Below are 20,902 nucleotides of genomic sequence, written 5' to 3'. Positions count from 1 at the left end.
CAGCCCAGCACCAGCTCCTGCACTTAAAATGTGAACAACCGCCAAACCACACACACTCGCACGTGGCGGTGGTGAGGTGAGCAATGCATATTTGGCTTAATAAAACTGACATAAAAATGATTCAACACTGACTGCTGGAGCCGGCGTGGCTTGGCGTGGTGCGGCCCGTCAAGAAAAAGAGGATGATGATGGACAGGTGGCCCAGCCCCGTCCATGGCCGGGGTGTGACGGGCCCACCACGTGGTTATTACTTCTATGTGGATAGATATAATATATTGTTCAATAACTGCCGGCGGCGGCGGCGGCTTCGGCTAGATTCCCTCTGTAATGGGTTTAGTGGTTGCATGCTGGTGCAATTTTTCACCCCTCATCAGTGTGGAATTGCATTAATTTTTAGCACTTTGTAAAGTGCCATCGATCATCTTTCTCTCAATCTTCTCTGGGCGGTTGCGAAAAGTTTGCGTGAATGTGCGACTAATTAAAGTGCATTGATTTAAATCTTGTTGCTGGCCTGTTGCGTCGGTATAGCGTTGCCATTTGGCCCGAGGTCTTATAATTAAAAATAGATTTTTGATTGAATTACAAGTGAGAGCTATTTTGAAAAATCCTGATTGGGTTAGTCAGGCAATCATAAAAATAATGAATTTCAAAAAATTGCTGTTAATCTTTTTTTTCACTTTATTAATGTTATAAAAAAATATTCAAAACATGCAATCAATTCCACCCCTTAAACCGGCAATAAATCGTACGGATTGATCTCCTCATCCGAGTCATCCTCCACCGTTAAATTCCTCCTAATCCCGGTCCGCGGCCTCTCCTGCGCCGGCCCCAGCGGATCCGCATAGCCGTAAGCATTCGAGAACGCATTATAATCCGGAGACACATCGGCGCTCTTGTTCGCCGTCCCAAAGCCCGACCCCGACCCGGACGCCGTCCCCGGCGGTTGATAGCTGTCCATCCCCCCGGAACGCGCGCCGTGCTCTCCACTGGAGATCCTCGACCCACCCGCCGTCGTCGGAGGTCGCCCGGTCCCAATCCGTTGACGGACCTCCTTTTGCTTCTCGAGCTTTTGAAGTTCTGCGCCGTACTTTTCGACCAGCTCGTTGTTACCTTGCTGTTGGTTCAGGTGGATCAACGCCCGCAGACAGTCGGCGTTCTCCGGGTAGATCTCGTGGATCATCTTGAACAGGCTCAGCGACTTTTGCTGGTTGCCGATGCGACGGTAGCAACCGGCGATTCGCAGTAGGTAGTACGGATCCTGGGGGTTCTTGAGGACCGCCTTCTCGTAGAAACCGATGGCCTTCTCGACGACCTGCAGCTCGATGTAGTGCGAGCAGAGCCAGTTGATCACGCTCGAGTCGATCGGGTAGATGCGGTACGACTCGTGGTGGTAGTGGTAGGCCTGCTGGCGTTCACCGTCCGTTTCGTACAGCTCGCCGATCTTCTGGATGATCTTGTTGTCCTGCTGAACCAGACTGAGCAGCTGCAGGTAGTACTCCAGTGCGGTTCCAACGTCACCGAGCAGATCGTACAGACTTGCGATTTGGTACAAAACCTCCGGATGCTGTTCGTGACCGAGGTTCGAGATAATCTTGCGAAAGTACAGCAACGAGTTGTTGTGATCGCCAAGCTTCTTGAAGATCAGCCCAATGTTGTAGAGCGCTTCGAAGGAGGTTGAATCGATGTCCAGGGCGTTCATGAACATCAACTTCGCAGTTTCGAGATCTTCCTTCATCATGCTGCAGACGCCGCTGTTGATGAACGCCGCCGGGCAGTAGCTGTCGATCTTTTTGGCCGTGTCGGCGTACGATTCAGCAGTGGTGATGTCCTTTTTCTAAAACGAAACATTCCAACGATTCCAACTGAATGTGATAAAATAAAAACAAACCTCACCAAAATGTGAATGAAGCTCAAATTGATCGCCGCGTTGATCGCGATGTTGGACTCCTTCTTCTCAAAGTACTTGAGCGTGTCGATCGCTTGCTGTATGTCGTCCTGTTTCAGATAGATAACCGCCTTCTTCAGCTCCAGATCCACCGCCAGCGAGGAAAAGTACGAGTTCTTGATCGTCTCCACGCACCAGCTGTACCCGTCGTTGAAGTAGTCGTCGATGATCGTCGAGATGAGGTTCGCCGAGATGAGAATGTTCTTCTCCGCCAGGTGGCGGATCTTTTGTTCGTACGCGTGCAGCTCGTCGGACTTGATCATCTCGTTGATGTACTCGTAGGAGGGGGTCGACTAGAATAAATAAAACTTGAATTGATTCGCTTTGGTTAAGGGGTTACATACATGTAAATCGGCAAAAATGTCAGAGGTTGGTTTGAGCACACACATAAACTTTTTTCAAAATATGTTTTCAGGGCATTAAAATATTCCTTTTCATCTATTAACAAAACAAATATGAAGACATTTGGCTGTAGCATTGCCGAGATATAGAAATTTGAAGTTAGCAGTTTCAAAAAGCGAGTGCCACGATATTTCAACATTGCTTCGACCAAATCGGCTCAAAATTTTGGTGAAGACTCGTTAAACCGGTCCCGTGTGTATGACGAAGGCCGATTTTCAAAAATTTTATTTAAAAAAAAGATATAAATATTTTTCTGTTCTTCATATAAAAAATCGCCACTTTTCAATTTTTGTATTTTTTAAAAAATTCAAAATTTCAAAATCCGGCTTCGTTATGCACACGGGATATGTCTTGGGAGTCTTCACCCAAAATTTCAGCCAATTTGGTCCGTCCCATCTCGAGATATCATGGCACCCGTAAATCAACTTGGTGTTCAGAGAAAAACGCTCAGAAAGTTAGACAGTTTGCTTTGCGCATGCAAAACTCTGAGCTTAAATCGTCTCTAACCCAGTTAAATCATGAAATACCTTCATGAAACTTTCAGGAGTGATTGAAAATCATCTTTTAAGTGGATTTCATAAATTTTCTGTAATATGAAATTTTGTGATTTTCTGCATATATGTAACCCCTTAAGTGACGTTGACTTACATTAGTTTGAAACACCTTTTCGTCCTCCAGATAGTCCACCTGGATGTCCAGCAACAGCTGGAACGCGTGCTTGATCTTCTCGACATCTCCAAGCGCGTAGTAACACAAGATCAAGTGCAGCCCCGTCTTAAGGTCACCCTTCTCGGACATTATAAACTCAAAGCTGGTTGCAGCGTCCGAATACTGTCCCATCTTGATGAACAAGATCCCGATGTTGTGGGTGATCTTCAAGCGCAGCTCCTTCTGATTGCTCGGAACTTGGTCCAACGCCATGCGGTACATCTTGATCGCTTTCGTGTACAGCCCGAGCTGGAAGTATATGTTACCCATGTTGATCTTCAACCGGTTCACGTTCGGAAACATCTTATTCTTGGTCATCAACGTGTAGGTGTTCAACGCCTCAATGTACATCTCATTCTTCGCATAAACATTGGCCAGATTAAACAAAACAAAAAAAGTCAGATCAAAGTTATGCGTGTACGTCCCGCCATCTTGGTCTCTCATCCTGAGCAGCGTTCGATCCAGCGAAGAAGCTTCCTTGGCCTTCGCCAACCCCGCCGACATATCCGGCTTAGCTCCCGTACTAGCGATGATCGATTCCTCCAACAGCGCGTAGATCTTCGTCTCCATGTTCTTGTACCGCTGCTCCGGCGTTTCCTCCTTTTTGCTCTCCATAACCACGATCTTCTTGGCCGCCTGGTTCAACGGGTCAAACAGCTTGCTGTTCTGCGAAGAATACCCAACTGGACGGATCGCCGTCGATGGCCGCGCCATCGTGGCCGTACCATCCGCGGAGCCCAGCTTTTCCCCGTTCTGCAAAGCGAAACAAACAAAAAATCGATAACCATTCCACGAGTCTATGAAAATCGTTCCCTCACCCAGAAATACTTCGGCGTTGACGTCTTCTTGCCGTAGCTGGACGTCTTGATCGCGTTCTGGAACGCCTTGTCCTCCTTGGCGTCGTAGTTGAACAGTTTGTTCGTGACGCCGGAGAAGCCGCCGTAAATGTCGTCGTCAAAGTTGCTGGCCATTATTTTCACTTGTAGCGTACAAAGTGACCGATAGTGAACAGTTAGTGAAAAAACGTTTCAGTTTTGTTCGAAGGTTTGTTGTGACCGTCGGAACATTTCGTTGTCCCGGAGATTCGTTGCTAGGGAAAGGAGCGGGGTGCATGCGCACGTGGCTGTTGCGCTGCACGTGGTTTGGCGTTGTTTTGACTGTAACCAACTGTTGATTGTTTAATTTGGGAATAAATTTTCAAAAGTTATGGTAATAATATTGCATATTTCCTTATCCTAATCCTGAGATATATGTATTAGTTAAAAATCGAATGTTGAGTCTTTTTAAAATGTTTTTTCAAGAATTGATAAATAATTTTCAAAACTAGAATTTGTGATAAGGCTTCATCCATAAAGTACGTCACGCAAAAATCAGCCAAAATTTCCCCCCCCCCTCCCCCCCTTTGTCACGCTTTTCCTATACTTATAACATGCAATGTCACACTTGCTCAGACCCCCCCTCCCCCCCTAGAGCGTGATATACTTTATGGATGACGCCTAACATTGATTACACCAGGGCTGTGGAGTCGGAGTCGGAGTCGGAGCCGGAGTCGGTGGAGTCGGGTCTTTTTGAGGACCTGGAGTCGGAGTCGTCAAAAATCGAACAGCTGGAGTCGGAGACGGAGCCGGAGTCAGCTAAATTTTATGAGCTGGAGTCGGAGTCGGAGTCGGAGCCGAAGATTTCTGATAACCCGGAGTCGGAGTCGGAGCCGAAGTTATCTTAAATTCAACAAAAAATATGTTTTTTTATTGTTCAGTTTTTCCTATATAACAGCTTAATTTACAAAACAACTTATATTTTCAATTGATTTATCAGATGCCATTATGTATTTGAAGCTTTTTATTGTGATTGAAAAGCTCTAATTGTGTTATTACACTATAATCACTAAATGATAACCTCTTACCCAAGTATGTAGTATCATAATTAAAAAAATAATAAAAAAAATATTGGTTATGTAGTCAGACTATATTTATGTACCCTTTCAATTCAAATTTGACCAAATTTCATCCAGTTATTTCTGAAAAAAGAACACACAAGGTCATCTTTTACCCCGATAGCGAATGTCTTAGAGGTTTTAAGTTAAATCATTTTTTAGGAGAAAATTACGAGGTACATAAAAAGATTATAAATAGTAATCGCTGTTTTTGCAGACCGAAAAGAGTCACTGACAGTTTAACTTTTGTAACAAATAATCAGCGATAATAACAATCTTTTACTTGAAACTCAACATGCGCATTTTGTTTATAACTGAGTACAAGAAATCAAAGTGTTGAATTTAAAATAATTTAAACTTACAAAAAATGTCAAAAGCAGTTGCAACAAATTTGAAATAATCATTGATTGTTGATGTTGATGATGATGTTGAATTTAGGTAAACTATTTTGATATCGTTGCAAATTATCGTTGAACAAATCTCAAGAATTTAGTACAAAAATGAACTAATAAAAAAATAAATAGAGCAAAATATAGGATTTTAATTTATTTTTCAAATATTATAAATAAAAAACACAGAATCAAAATATTATCAACTGGTACGAATTTACTCATACTGTATGTCTTACGCCAACATGACGGAAGGTGATAATCATTACAAATCAATGTACCTTAAAAAAATTAAATATTTGTGACCTAGAAAATATTTTACTTGTGGATATTTATTTTTGATTATATTTTAAGTTTTTTCATATATTTTGATGGAGGCGCAAGATCATCCATAAAGCTTCGTTTTAGGTGAAGATTCACGATTTTTTAAAGTATATAAAATTTTAAAATTAAAATAAATTAAAAATTTCCAGGATAAAATAATTTCCATATCACATATATTTGAAAATGACACCTTAAGCGTCCTTTCCAAGAAGAAATTGTTTAGATACGTTGATTTGCAATAATAATCTCCTTCAGCCATGGCGTGATGTCCATGTACGTCTTAACAAAAAAACAAAATAAAAGTTTCGTTTAAAATTGTCATTTAAAAACAAGGTGCCTGTCACTGTGCTTTTTACAAATGTCAGCCTGAAAGTGAGCAAATTGAATTTTAATGTTCAATAGATCATTAAGGTCAGATTTCTTTTAGTTATTCATTCAAAAATAACAATTTAATATTTAAATTTATTAGCTTTGAAAAAAATATTTTCAAATTTGAGGTTAAGCAAGTAAATCCAAATTTACTTACAAAACTGTCTCAAAATGCCTCTAAAACTGGAGATATTTTTTGATTTCTGTTTCCATAACGTATAAAACTTGTAACCTATAAACTTTTTTCCGTTTATTTACTTTACTTTACTTTTACTTAACTTATTTTTCTTGAGAAAAACATGACGCTTAGAGAGTATTTAAATAATCCTATTTATCAATGTTTTAAAAATAATTAACTAATAATAGTTAACTAACTTTTGAAACATTTAAAAACATGTGGAGTCGGAGTCGGAGCCAACCATTTGTTGAAAGCTGGAGTCGGAGTCGGAGTCGGAGTCGGCTAGAGTTGGTAGGCCGGAGTCGGAGTCGGAGTCGGAGCCAACCATTTGTTCAAAGCCGGAGCCGGAGTCGGAGTCAGCTAATCTGAGAAAGCCGGAGTCGGAGTCGGAGTCGGAGTCGTTTGAAATATGACCCGACTCCGCAGCCCTGGATTACACCGACCAACAAAAATTTAACGAAGGCTCAACTCGAGGAAAAGCATGAAGTTTGGGCTCCCCAGAAACACGTGCACATTGAATGTTTAAAAAATATTAAATATTGTATGAAAATTTTGTTACGAGTGCGGAAGTGGGGGTCCAAAAATCCGATTTTTTGCGTTAAGTAATAAAAGAGCGCTCCCTTTCTTGGTGTCCTGTAATTCCCTTAGGTAATAATATGAAGTTTAGAAATGTACTTAAATAAATTAAAAAATAAATGAAAAACTCACTACGCATGCTGCAGCTAGCTTCGTGCCTGGCCAGATTGCCAGAGTATCGGTACACATAGCCGCAGTATCGGCATTTGTTCACTGTCGGATGGTCCACCTTGACATGGTCCCGCAACTTCTTTTTATCTGCAAATGTTGCAGAGCAGATGGTTCAGATTTCCAGAGACGGCGGCTGTTGGTGTTGCGTTCTCACGTGTTTTGTGAAGCTGGACATCGTGGCTAACACTTTGCCGCAATAGCCACATTGCAAGGCAGATGCTGAAAAAAAAATTAATATTACTATTATTCACGCAACCGAGCTCGGCTGAAAATCGTGCAAAATCCCTCTCAAGTCGAGCGGGAATTACTTCCGTGCACGGACAGGCGAGAAAACCCTCACGAATGTGTTGCGAGAAATCCGCAAGAAATATTTCAAGCTGAAATAAGCGGGGAATAAACACACACATGCTTTTACACATGTATTGGTTTTGGGATCACATCGAATATGAGTGTGTTAGTGAGGTTTTTGTATTGGTAAGCTTCGTCGGGAAAAAAATGGCTGCCCTCCCATTCAAAGCAAATAAAAAATAACGCAAAATAGGTTTCAAAATGGTTTATTCACAAAAAAACACTTAAAACACTTCATCATTTTTATCGTTTAACACTTTTCACTAAATTTATCACATTTTTCGGGAAGCTGGGAAGCGGAACGCGCACGGGAGCCGGGAGCGGATCAGCACCCACACTTTGTTGCCGGAATCTGCCTGATGAATTCATGACCACGTCTTGTCCGCAGCTTGGCCAACACTTTTGAACGACTTGACTTGGCCACGGCTTGTCCGCAACTAGGCCAAAGATTGTCCGGAACTTGGACACCAAAGCTCCAGCATTCCGATGAACCTAAACACAGAAAAAAGTAGACGAATTTACCTTCATGCTGATTTTGTTTGTTGTTTTATCATTTTTATTTTGTTTCAATCCCACCTTTTTGGGCCACTTTTTATTGTGCCTCGTACCAATGATGTGAATTCGTAGAATTTCAAACGATTTCGGATGAAATATCTCCGAAATTTGCTTCAGATCACGCGAAAAAAACACAACCGCTGCGTTCAAAATCTCGTCTCCACTCAACTGTCATTGCAAGCAAAAAACCAGTAGGCGCTGTTCAAGGCAATCGGGTGCTATAAGGTATGATGGACTTTTTTGCTTTATAAAAGTATTTAGATAATGGGAATATGGATATTTTGAGGAAAATTATTATATTATTATATTATAATTCTTGGAAAACATTATACAAATTTCATTTCCACCATACCTTCTAATATTCAAGCTCTTTGGTGGACGTTTGCTTAGTTACTGTTCTTAAATTGCCGTAATAAAAGTATTGGCATTTTCAGAAAATAAGAATATCGATTACTTGATCGATTATTATGTAATAGATTTTTTGTAAAATTGTCAAAATGTCAAATTGTCAAAATATCAAATTGTCAAATTGTCAAATTGTCAAAATATCAAATTGTCAAATTGTCAAATTGTCAAATTGACATATTGTCAAATTGTCAATTTGTCAAAATGGCAATATGGCAAAATGGCAAAATGTCAAAATGTCAAAATGGCAAAATGTCAAACAATGTTTCAATTTTCAATGACATTTTGACAAAACAATTAAAGAAAACAGTAAATTCTTCAATTGTTCAATATGTTTGAGTCATGTCACTCCTGCGCCACACTGCTAAGTGAATTTGTGCTGATCGGCGATACAAATGAAGCACGCATACTTGTGCACAGCACTGACGTGTGAGATACTTGCAGTCATTTTTGTATTGCATAAAAAGCAAACACGGTTTAGCCTACTAAAGGCGGCGTTTTCGCAGAAATCACCATGTTTGGAGTTTTCCGTCTCCACGTTCAGACACCCTGCGCACAGTGGCAGCAGGGAGCGGTCCATGTTCTTGTATTTCCGTATGTGCGATGTATATCTCATTGGGTTCTCGAACACGGTGTGGCACCGCTCGCACTCCTTGTACCCGGGATAGCGGGTAGAGGTCCCGTGCATCAGCAGTGACTTGGTCGCATTGTACAATGCCAAGGTGGATGGTGGTACATCTACCAAGTCTCCCCCGATGCGAACTTTTATGATGGTGCCAGTGATGTTGTGCACCATCCCACCGCCCCTTCTGCTACGCTCGCCGACGATTCTATCACCTGCACAATATCGTTAACTCTTCTGTTAGAAAAAAAAAAGAAAACAAAGGAATAGTGTGTTATACAGTTGAAATACGCAACTTTTAGGAGCACATGGGAAACAATTTGATTTTAGCTGGATAAATGTCCTATTTTGATCAGCGAACGACTGGACAACGCGTACCATAGGTACATCATGTAGGGGAGAGTGGGAAGACTTGATCCCCTTTTTTGTATCGCACACTTAATGTTTGCTCGAAAATTAGCGCAGTTCTTCGAATTATTTTAGTAAAGTTCCTTATACATGCATTATTTCGACTCACCGGTGAAAAAATGATTGGATAGTGAATTCAATCATAAAATGGAAGTGCAGTTTTGTTCTTTTTTATTTCTAGCCACTAAAATGAAACTCACCTCGTTGAATCCGGAGGCACCCGATGGCGTTCCGCGGTTTTGTCCATTTTTTGTGAACCGGAACGGAATGAACTGTACCGAAAGAATAAAAAAAACTGAAGCTGCCCGCGATCCAGCCACGTTGCGCACTCGGTTGTCTTTTGCGAAAGGGAAAGGAGCACACAAATACCAATGGTAATACAATTGGTACAATACATTATAGAATAAAGCAAAAACTGCTCGAATGGAAGTGCTCCATTACAAACGCGGATGAGGATGCCACATGAAGTTTTCAGAAGTCTGCGGGAGTTGTGTAGAATCTGTATAAAAATTTTTTTATTCTTCTCACATTTTTTTTTTTGAAAAAGTCTAATTGTTGAAACAATTCTTTGATAATTGTAGAAGTGATTACTTTTCGCCATATGGTTAGAATTATTTGGAACAGCTGTTGTTCAAAGATAACTGCAATGTAGCCAGTGTAACAACGAAAACAATTACCAATTTGAGCGAGCTAAATGATATTTTGTGAAAATTCACAATTTCCAATGGTTCAAACAATTTATTGATAATTCATGGAACAATACCTGTTCGTCGTATGGTTATGTCAAGGGGTGCCCAAACTTTTGACCTTGCGGGCTAGATCTGATTTTTTTTTTAAACAGTGACAGGCTGGTACAGTCGACTCTCTGGTTGTCAATATCCAAGGGACCGTCGAGGAAGAGAATCATCAGTTTACAGAACGATGCAAAATGAAGACTCGATTGAAAATATTTTTTTCTTGATACCCAGCTGTGGGAAAGAATCATGGCAACGTCCATCAAACAAAAACAAACTAATGTCAAACACCCTTCAAGGCTTCGTTTTGCCAAGAAAAATGTCTATGCAAGCCATGAGAAAGTGAAATTATTGACAACCGGAAGAGATTTTTTAAGCAAACAGAATCCAAGGGACCGTCGAAGAAGAGATCCTTCAAGCAAGGGAAAATATCGAGGAATGAAGATAAATGAAGTATGCAGATTGAAGGGACTGAAGAATTCATCGATAGATGGAGAATTATTGATATCGAGAAGATCGACAGCCAGAGAGTCGACTGTACTAATGTTTTATAAAAGTTGAAATAGTCAACAATTCATTTTTAGGTAATTCTCTACCAACTCACACGAAATCGGGAAAAATTGCCCCGACCCCTCTCCGATTTGCGTGAAACTTTGCCCTAAGGGGTAACTTTTGTCCCTGATCACGAATCCGAGGTCCGTTTTTGATATCTCGTGACGGAGGGGCGGTACGACCCCTTCCATTTTTGAACATGCGAAAAAAGAGGTTTTTTTCAATAATTTGCAGCCTGAAACGGTGATGAGATAGAAATTTGGTGTTAAAGAGACTTTTATGTAAAATTAGACGCCCGATTTGATGGCGTACTCAGAATGCCGAAAAAACGTATTTTTCATCGAAAAAAACACTAAAAAAGTTTTAAAAACTCAGCCATTTTACGTTACTCGGCTGTAAAAAATTTTGGAGCATGTCATTTTATGGGATCTTTAATGTACTTTTCTAAGCTTCATTGACCCAGAAGGGTCATTTTTTCATTTAGAACAAAAATTTTCTTTTTAAAATGTCGTGTATTTTCTAACATTGCATAGTTACATTTTGGAGTGTTAAAAAAAATAAAGAAGCATAAAAATTTAAATTACGAGCCATGGTTCCAACATTTTGATGGAAAAAAGTGTTTTAAATTGCATTATACACCTGTCCAGTTGTTTCCAAAATATCTATGTATTAACGAAAATTTTATTTTTTTCGAAAAATAATTTTTTTGCGATGCAGTACACTGCCGCTCTAATCTAGTCCGTCCCATATGTATTTTTGTCAAAATAGAGATAAACTTGACAAACATGTACTTGTATTTTAAGCCTATTGAAAAAAAAAGCCTATTGAATAAAAAAGTAGTGTTTGTTCTAAAAAATCCAAAATAAATATGACTTTGGTGCTGTCCCATTTGCAAAATAAAGGCAAGTCAGTTCCTCATATTGAAATGTCTCGCAAATCGTTTAAATGACTACGAAATTATTTGAATTCAACAGAGTATGTTTTTATGAGTACGTATAACTTAAAAATATCATTAATTGTTCATTTCTGAAGAATTATTTCAAAAATTTAAAAACATGATACTCCATCCTTTAGAGACTTTTTTCTTTTGAAATGTACAACCACGGAAAGAAAATATAAAATACATACCGTTATGGCTAATATCTAAACCATAAAATTAGTTATATTTTTTCTTGAATGAATAAGGTTGATCCTGGTTCTTGGAGAGACTCCACCAACGATAAGCGTAGTTTTTTTAAATTATTTTCAAGGGCTTAGCAGTTGAGAATTTGCCTCTTTAATATATTGACCGTTTCTGGTGTCGTTGCAGATCATATTTTTCTATCCAGGAACTTTATTAAATACATTATTTAAAGCAAATAAATCTGAAATAAACATTTTTTTTATTTGATTATAATTATTTGATTAGAAAACTACCAAAACAAACCTAGAAATGATAGTTGAACCAGGTTGAAACTGTGTTGTAAATGTTCAAGCCTACCTTGATATCATAACTGACTTCCTTTATTTATGGACAAATAAAGTCAAGTTGGTCTCTTGCTGGAAATTTCTCAAATTTACCTCCTAATTGTTATTTTTTTTTTAAATTCAATTTATGGTAGTTGCGTTTTTAAGACTGTTATTGAAATAACTGCATAAATAATTGGGTACTAAAGCCCTATGTCCATTTTTATGTACAACGGTAAAAAACACGATTAAAAACCATTTCTGATCACTTTTTTTCATTTTAATGCAAAAAAAAATTTTGACTAGACAACATTTTATCGATGGATCAACTATGGTCCCCTTGGAACGAGCTGTCAAGTAGGAGCTTTTCTGTCAAAAAGGACCGCGAGGTTAATTTTTCAAAATTGATTTATAAATCCATTTTAAACTCTTTGTGGTCGTACAAAGTGTCATTGTACTCAGAAAAATAAACTTTATCGCTGTTAACAATATTATCAGCAATCTAAGCTTCATTTTAGGACCCAATTATATAGAAAAATTTAATTTAGAATGGGAAAAATGGTGAAACTTTTTTTGGGTTTCTCACAGCGTTATCTTAGCACTCACTTTTTACATATAGAGCTTTATGACGTTTCGCGTAAGCACACTAGCACGCCATTTGTTTTGCTGGCCGGTACAAAATTTAACCTTAATCTTTTTCGTGTAGGTACACGCCAAGGGGTTAGACTCTCTACACGGTTTTCTGAACAAGCGTTTGTGTTCATGGTGCGATTGGGTGCGCGATGGTGCTGGCGGTGTGCGCGCACTCAGTTGACGCGCGGAACTGTCATAGAATTTCTCTGCCAAACTGGCACCACTTCATTTTGAAATGTCAAAATCGAAGAATGTTTACCGTGTTTACGAAGCTTTCTCGAACGGAAAAAGTCAGGAGGGACTCAAAACATGGTCCGGTTTTACGATGGGGCCCTGAAAGCGGTGCAGCGGTATGTCTTCCGGAACGGTCATCTGCAGCGGTTCGAGCACCTGCTGGCCGAGTAGTTGGAGGACGGTAAATTTCAGCAAGGAAAATGAACTAATCGCGAGCAGCTGTTTTGACCGGTTTCGAAGACCGTCGGAGAAGACTCAACCTGATCATCGCGAGCAAGTCGCTTACTTCTTCGTCCGTTCTGCGCCAACTCCATCCACATGCTGTCCTCTAGTCGCATGCTGTCTTCTTCAGTGGTAACCGGGACGGGTTCATCATCCAATCGTTTTGATTCAGGCACCCTGCAAAACTTCCTTGCCTCTTCCTGTGTCGGTCGGACTCCGAGAATGTGGTAACTCCCTGCGTTTCACGAAGCCGGATATGCTCGGCTAGATGCAGATAATCCTGCGGCGCTGGTCAGGCTGGTAGGTTGGCAGGTTAATTCTTGAAGATTTTAGGATTTTGACTTAATTTTCATTGCAGAGTGTTCTGAGGCAGGACGCCGGTGGCGGAACGTGGGATTAGTGGGTTGATCAGCGGAGTGTGCGCATCCATCGCGGAGGAGATTCGCAGTACGGTCAAGTTGCTCGTGTATCGGTGGGGAAGGTCGAGGGCATGCCGCCAACTCAGAAAGTTGTTCTTGCTGAACATTTCGCTGATCCCGGAGGAGAAGCAACCAGCAGCATAAAGGTTTGACGACCTGCGGGTGGAGATTCCTGATAGGAAACGTCGACGTCGATTCTGCTGTGCATACACAAGTTGCAGACGTAGATGAAGCACAAGCTTAAATCCAGCGATTTGTTTAAAAGTAGTTCGAATTTCAGGAAACAGGAAATGAACAAATAAAGTATCAAATAAAAAAAATTTCATACATGAATTAGAAAAAACTCCCTTCCTTTTCCAAAAGTTTTATTTGAAATCTGCCGTGTGCAATGTTTTACTATGAAGATTTTCGAGATTTTGCGAGCTGTTTTCGGCTTTGAGTCACAAAAAAACATTTTTATCAAAATATCCAAAGATATGTCCGGATCTTGACTCATTTTCAATGTTTTGTCTCGTTTTTGATGGGAATGAGCTCGTTGGAATCGGAAGATACTTCCCGGAACTAAAAGTGGCACAGTTTGAGCACCTTGGAAGAATGCCCTTTCGGCATCACCTCCTCAATAAGCACCCGAAAGGTTGCCGGGTCAATATATGAACGGCACAGGCTTTCATTTGAACCTTGGCCTTTTCGTGATCCCGGGTAAACAACAAAGTCCTCGCCCTTGCGGTGGGCCATGTGCTTCGGGTCGAGCTTTCGGGACATCATGACGTGCGTCTCGCCGCAGTACGTTGTTGCCAGAGTTTGGTGGGATTCGGGGAAGTCGGCGATGGCTAGGGTTTCTTGGGCGTTTGGAAATCGATAAAGGTGCCCTCGAGGGTGACGGCGTTTCGCAGTCAGAGCAAAACAAACTCCAATGTGGTGTCGGGATGGCCGCTGATTGGACTTCGGTGCGACAGGCTGCTTCCGGCGCTGGGTACAATCTGCGTCATGTTCCAAGCAAATCGCGAAATCAACATCCCCTGAAGACCGTTTGCCTTCTTGGGCAGCCCCGGCAGCAGATGAACAGTGAATATTCCGGTCTTTCTCTGCATAAAATCGTTCAGCTGGTGTCATGCCATTATGGCGGTCGCCTGGTCCGCCTCCGGATGATTTAACGTGTTAATCTCCCCTACCAGTTCTGTGATATGGAACTTCGTCCTGCGGAAGTGGTCGCAAGGCCAAGGCACGATTGTGGATGACCGGGTACGCCTGCGTCTTTAGCAGCTTCTGTGACGTCTGCAGAAAACTCCGGAATGCCGGACCATTCCGTTCCGCAAGGACCTCCACAAACGCCGGGTGTTCGTTACGTTAAAAAAGAACCCCGAAGTTTGTTTGTAAACATAAATCATTATGACGTTTCTAGAAGTGTTGCCATGATTTTAGGATTTTTTTTTCTCCAAATGGGTGCGTGAGGTGCGTGATGGTGCGCGAGGGTGCTGGAGGTGTGCGCGACTGTTTTAACTCAGTGCACGCACCGCGTGCTGAGTGTCCAACTCCTGGTACACGCAATACATGCGCAAGTAGATAACTCTACAGGCGCTGCACCAGCATGTTGGTGGTGTTGGTGGCCACCCTTTGTTCTTTATTTGCCTTCGCTCCTCGCTCGGTTTTCTTCAGCCTTCGATTAGAACCGGTGTTTAAAATTGAAACGTCAAAAGACTTAGCGCGTTTGTTTTTTTGCCGGTGCTTGCTAATTATTTACATTTTTTCGGGATTATTTTTCAAGCGAGTGACTAACTAATAGGCAAAAGAACATGTTGCCGGTAGTTGGAAGCAATTTTATATCTTAAGCGCTTTGAAATCGTTAGCGCCAGTGAAAAGATATCGATTGATTGATTGATTGATTGATTGATTTTTTTTTTTTTATTCGGTAGGAAAAGCCACCAAAGCAGTAGCACCAAAAACCTACATCGTTTTAATACAATATACAATAAATTTTAGTGTTTACAATTAACTTTTAAATATCCGGTCAAACTCCATTGGTTTCCACCTGTGAAGGAGTTTGGTTGATCCTGGCAAGAGAAATCGATGGCGACTTTCGTTAAGCAGTTAACCTCTGATCTTGCGTGTGGATATGTGTGCCACCAAAATGATGAGAAATGGTCTCGCAAAATAGAAATTATGATCAAAAGTACATGAAATTTGATCTTTTTGGCCAGTAAGTAGCATAAATTTGCGTGCTTACTCGAGGCGGTGCTGTTGCTGGTAAGTTTATAGGCTGAAAAGTATTTTTGGAGCTAATCGAGCATCAAACTCTCCATATGACGAAGATAGGTGTTTGATTAGAAAGGGTATATTTCCCCTAGTCTATAAAATTACCTATCTTTTGACCTATGGAAGTATGGGTGTTGGAGGCTGACCTTTCAAATGCATCTAAGAGAGTTGGAATTGATCAAGTTTTACGCAAATGGGAGCAATTTTTCGATGCCCGTTTTACCCCGCTTCCCATTGTCGTAGAGGGCTCATATTTGGCATGAGTTCATCTCATGTATAGACAAACAAACGCTGAAAGTTTCATCCAAATCGGAGCACCTCGATACGACCTGTTACACACTGGTGAAAAACTCGCTCTTAAGAACTTACGAATTTAAAAATTTAAGACTTTAAGAATTTAAGAACTAAAAAAAAAATTAAAGAATTTATGATCTTGGGAATTGAAGAGTTTAAGATTTGAAGATTTTTAAAGTTAGTTTTTATGAATTTATGAATCTAGAAATTAATATTTCAAGAATTTATAAATTTTTAAGGGAATTTTACAATTTGACAATATTAGAATTTAAGGATTTTTGTAACTTTGAATTATTCAAATTTTAATCTGCTTATATTTTTTTTGCCCCCAAGAATCTCACGCACTCAAATCAATCTCTAAAGTTTTTTTTGGGTTCTTGGGTCCTTTTAATTGAGCTTTTCACTCAAGTTTTTTTTCGACTAGAATAGATCTAAGATTACAATTAAGCAAACACATGAATAATGGAAACCAATAATTTATTAAAATCAACAGCTGATCATTTCTCTGAAAGAAAGTTTAATCTTGCTCAATTTGACTTGATACACCAAAAAGGACTAAACATAATCGGCTTTAATTTAAATACAGAATCTTCTACTCGCACGATAACGTCTCATCGATCGACGCCAAATACTTCCGCCAGCCGGCAAACATGTCCCGTTCTTCCTGCTCCGCCGCCGTCCTGGTCCTCAGCCAGCGCTGCACCAGCAGCAGGTGCTTCAGCTCGTCCCGGTAGTAAACCAGCAGCGCCGGCGTCACGTTGACCTCCTCCAGCACCAGCGGGGCGGCGTCCACCGGAACGGGCCGTTCCGCCGCGGGCCGGACGATCGTCCGGCTGCGTTTGCGCTGCACTTCCAGCACGTTGATGCGCCTCTCCAGCGCTCGAAAATCGAACCGATGCCCTCGGAGTTGCTCGGTCGAGAGCCGCTTGGGGGACTTTGAGGGGGAACGGGTCGCGTAGCTGGTCGAGGCGGGGGGTTGCTGTTTGAAGCTGGCGAAGTAGTGCGTTACGGGGAACACTTGCATGTAGGCGCGGAAGCCGGTCAGCAGCAGGTTCACGTACTGCGTGCGGCCGATTTCGTGGGCGGACTTGCGCGTGCGACGTCGGTCCAGAAAGGGGTAACGCTCCGGGGGGAGGTCGGAGGGTTGCTGAAGTGCGCCGTCGTCAACGGCACAGCTGCGCCAGCGGCCCTTGACCAGATGCTTCAGGTACGAAGCAGCGCAAGGGCCGGCGGAGGAGTCCAGCTGGTGATTGAACCGGTGCAGCAGGTCGTCCACCAGGATCATCCGGATTAGGGGCGAGCGCATCTGTTCGATGGCTCGGAGACAGAGCGACATACTGTAGTACGGGGAGGATTCAACCTGGCGGGAGATTTGCCGGACAAAGTAGCGCGTGTTGTCCTTGATGCACGGATAGTCGACGGTGCCGTCGTACTGGATCTCGGACAGGTTGATGGTGGTGCCGATCACGGAGAGGAGGCGCTGAAAAGAGAAGGATTGTAAGTTTGGAGGTATGAGAAACAAAGCCGTTCAAGCTCACCGCCACGACTCGCACGTCCTCTTTGGGAAATCGTAGCGCCACCACGTTCACGTACAACGTCACAATCCGACGGACGAACGAGTTCACCTCACCCACCGTCGAGTGCTCGTTCCAGAGGACACTCACAAGCAGTGGCTTTCGCGTGTCCTTTTGCATGTTCTCTTTCGTCTTGTGCGGATGCCGCAGAATCCACATCGAAAGATCAAGCTCCAAGATTTTGACCAGAATCGATAGAACGATAAAAAGCCGTTCAAATCGCTCATCTCTCGAAAGCAGATCAAAGTCGTACTTTTGATTGTTCTCCATTTCCCACTGATGGAAGGTGGCCATCATCGAGGTCATGTTGCTACTCGCCGTTTTGTGAAGACGCCCGGCTGCGGGGTCACTTTCGACGCAAGTCTCCAGCAGAAATAGCACCACTTTCAGCAGACCTTCGCTGCGATCGTACCGCGAGAAGCAGTCCTCTTCCAGACTTCCAAAGATGATCCCTTGGTAGGATGCTCGAAGATCCAGCCAACACGGTGGAAACTGTTCCACGGTGCGGTCCAGCACACTTGTGGCGTGCTCCAGCACGGAACTGATCTTGTAATCGGCGTTCAACTCCGACGACGGCGGGTTGATGGTCAAAATTACCTCCAAAGTTTTCGTAAACAGCTGCGAATCTATAAACTGATTCCGCATCAAAGCCAACTCCAAATGTTCCAAAAACTGCAGCGGACGGGCCTCAATCAACAGCTCCTTCGTGTCCCTCTGCCGGCCCAAATCCACCCTCCTGGCCTGCACCATCCTATTCGCGTGTCGTTCCGCACACTGCTTCACATTCCTCAAACACCCAGGCTCGTACTCCAGGTTCAACCTCCTCGCCACGTCAAAGTAGTGCTTCCCCAGCGATTCCCGCAGCTTCTGCTGACTCTCCGCCACGATCGCCTCCGCACTCTCCTCCCCGTCCTTCTTCCTCTTACCACCACCCTCCTCACCCACCACCACCTTCTTCCGCTTCCGGTTCTCCACGGTGGCCGCGCCCTCCGCCGTCAGCACCGTGTTCGTAATGTTCTTCAACTTGCGCAAGTTCCGGCGCTCCTCCGCTATGCTCAGCCCAAACTTGAACCTCTTACTCAACGCGGCGTCGTTTTCCTCCTGCGAGGACGACGCTGACCGCAGGCTGGACGTCCGCTTGCCCAGAGCGGTGGTGGCCTCAATTACGGTGGAAGCTTCCGACGAGCTCCCCGTTGACGATCGGCTTGAATTACGCGTCGAAGGCATTCTCAACTGGCACGGAACATTGAACGACGGGAAACAGAATTTAAGTTTTCACCACGAAACACAGGAAAAATCGGACGATTGCGAAACTTGTCGGCGCTTGCTGCGGTTGAAACTTTTGTTTACAACAACATTTTGGCGTTGTTGCACGGTCACAGTTTATCTGCGGTGTCAAAACATGTTGCGCAACTTTTTTATATGTTGCGCGACAGTTTTATGTTGCGTGCACGGAGAAAAATCGTGTTGTAAAATTTGTCAAAATTATTATAAATAAATGATTACAAATATAAAATTCTAGAGTTTTTTTTATGAAAAGGTCCAATAAACCATTGATCCCAGAGTGATAGGCCCCCAAAACCAAATCTAAAAACTCGATGCGCCATCTACATTAGAGTAGGAGAACTTTGGTAGAAGCTTATAACCTACGTTATACGTATACGTTTACGTTTTTGCGCGATAAGTGCAAAGGGGAGTGAAAACAATTTTAAGAATTTTCAATGAAAATTGATTTTTTGGATTAAAATTAAGTTTACAGGAGATAAGAAATAAAGGTATTATCGATTGACTTCTTCAATTTTTCTCTAAGTTGCCTTTTTCATTGAAAATTCTGAGATCCGGATTAAAAACGCGAGAATAAGGTTAAATTGCTAATTTTGAAACTCAACCAAATTTAAATTTTTCAAGACAGAGTTTTGCTTTTATGGTAAAATTGGCTTTAAAAAAACATTAGTCAACTTGAATAATCTACTTTCTCAACTAATTATATAGGTTTCGATCTCGGTTTTGATTCATTAAAAATTTCTGAATTTTGAATCAGAAAATGAACAGGTTAAATCGGCCATCACATAATTTTTTTTGTGTTTATCAATTAATCTCTTTATTTCTTACCTTAAAATAGAATAATGTTTCACAAATGTCGATTTTACGACAAAATAAATCAATTTCAAATTTCAAACTAATTTGCTCTCTTTAGGATACAATGTCAACTTCACCCCAAGTTTCAGCGCCCTCTAGTGGGGGTAATTTTGACGTTTGATCGCCTATAAAAAGTGGTTCGCAAAGCGGTCTCAATTTTCAACTGTCAAAATATAACTAATATACTGAATTGAGGTTTTACAGCGCGACTGTGTTTCAAATGTAGGTGGCGCCAAAATGAGGTTACTTGCCTAAAATCGAATGCTTTTTTGGCGGATTAAAGAACAAAATTGTTTTTTTTCTCATGATTCCCTGCATTGATTTTAATGAAACTGGTTGCAAAAGACGAGAAAAACTTTTGCTTTAAAATTGATTTTAATGAAACTGGTTGCAAAAGACGAGAAAAACTTTTGCTTTAAAATAATGAACATCAACTTTTGGGCGCGCAAAAATTTGTGAACTTTTTCTTTAAAAAATATGTTTCGGAACACGAAAAAATTAGTTTCCTCGTATATATCAATGAAATAAACAGTTATATAGTTGATAACAGATGTGTTAACGTATATTCAACAATTTTTATTGATTTTTGATAGACTTTCTTGCCAAATAGTCCAAATTATATTCTAAATAAATAATAAATATTCTAAAGTTGTACACCAAATTGTTGGAAATAATTTTTCTCATCCGAATCCGGCATAAGTTTTATAAAAATGTTGATTATGAAGGAAAAACCACATTTTAAAAAAAAATCATAGGTTTACGCTATTTGTTCATAGGTGGCGACATGTGTCTTTTTGCTTTGATGCAAATCCTCTGTTGTAAGTATTGCTATCGATTCAGTATCAGTTTAAGAAATTTAAAAAAAAATCAATTTAATTTTTTATTATTGGCGTTCAAAAGTTTGGCGATTATGCGACGCCTAGTGCTGAGTAGTAGAACAGAGCGAAGTACTGTCCGTTTCTTTTACAGGTACACGCCGCGCGGCTTTTCAGAATGTGCCGTAGCCATTGTTGCCAGCGATTTCTGCACTTTTGGTGAAATTAAAAACATACCTGCCAACAATGCCAAG

The 20,902-nt window shown here is 41.5% G+C and overlaps 2 protein-coding genes and 1 long non-coding RNA gene across 3 annotated transcripts; all 3 read right to left on the bottom strand.

Annotated features, from left to right (window-relative positions):
• Positions 1 to 719: 719 nt before the first annotated feature.
• On the bottom strand, positions 720 to 4,129 carry LOC120430042 (intraflagellar transport protein 88 homolog). Its single transcript, XM_039595134.2, has 4 exons — positions 3,874 to 4,129; positions 2,996 to 3,808; positions 1,894 to 2,238; positions 720 to 1,834 (listed from the first exon to the last, which is right to left on the bottom strand). The coding sequence occupies exons 1-4, from the start codon at positions 4,024 to 4,026 to the stop codon at positions 728 to 730; spliced, it is 2,418 nt and encodes an 805-aa protein (XP_039451068.1). The 5' UTR covers positions 4,027 to 4,129; the 3' UTR covers positions 720 to 727.
• A 3,404-nt stretch (positions 4,130 to 7,533) lies between these two features.
• LOC120430082 (uncharacterized) lies at positions 7,534 to 8,077 on the bottom strand. Its single transcript, XR_005607549.2, has 2 exons — positions 7,920 to 8,077; positions 7,534 to 7,835 (listed from the first exon to the last, which is right to left on the bottom strand). It is a non-coding gene; the product is annotated as an uncharacterized LOC120430082 (long non-coding RNA).
• An 8,503-nt stretch (positions 8,078 to 16,580) lies between these two features.
• LOC120430048 (uncharacterized) lies at positions 16,581 to 19,029 on the bottom strand. Its single transcript, XM_039595144.2, has 2 exons — positions 17,659 to 19,029; positions 16,581 to 17,600 (listed from the first exon to the last, which is right to left on the bottom strand). The coding sequence occupies exons 1-2, from the start codon at positions 18,919 to 18,921 to the stop codon at positions 16,713 to 16,715; spliced, it is 2,151 nt and encodes a 716-aa protein (XP_039451078.1). The 5' UTR covers positions 18,922 to 19,029; the 3' UTR covers positions 16,581 to 16,712.
• Positions 19,030 to 20,902: the final 1,873 nt, after the last annotated feature.

The sequence above is a fragment of the Culex pipiens genome, chromosome 3, assembly GCF_016801865.2.
Source record: "Culex pipiens pallens isolate TS chromosome 3, TS_CPP_V2, whole genome shotgun sequence".
NCBI lineage: Eukaryota > Metazoa > Arthropoda > Insecta > Diptera > Culicidae > Culex > Culex pipiens.
Note: the sequence above shows the minus strand (reverse complement) of the source record. Positions and strands in the feature narration are given on the sequence as shown.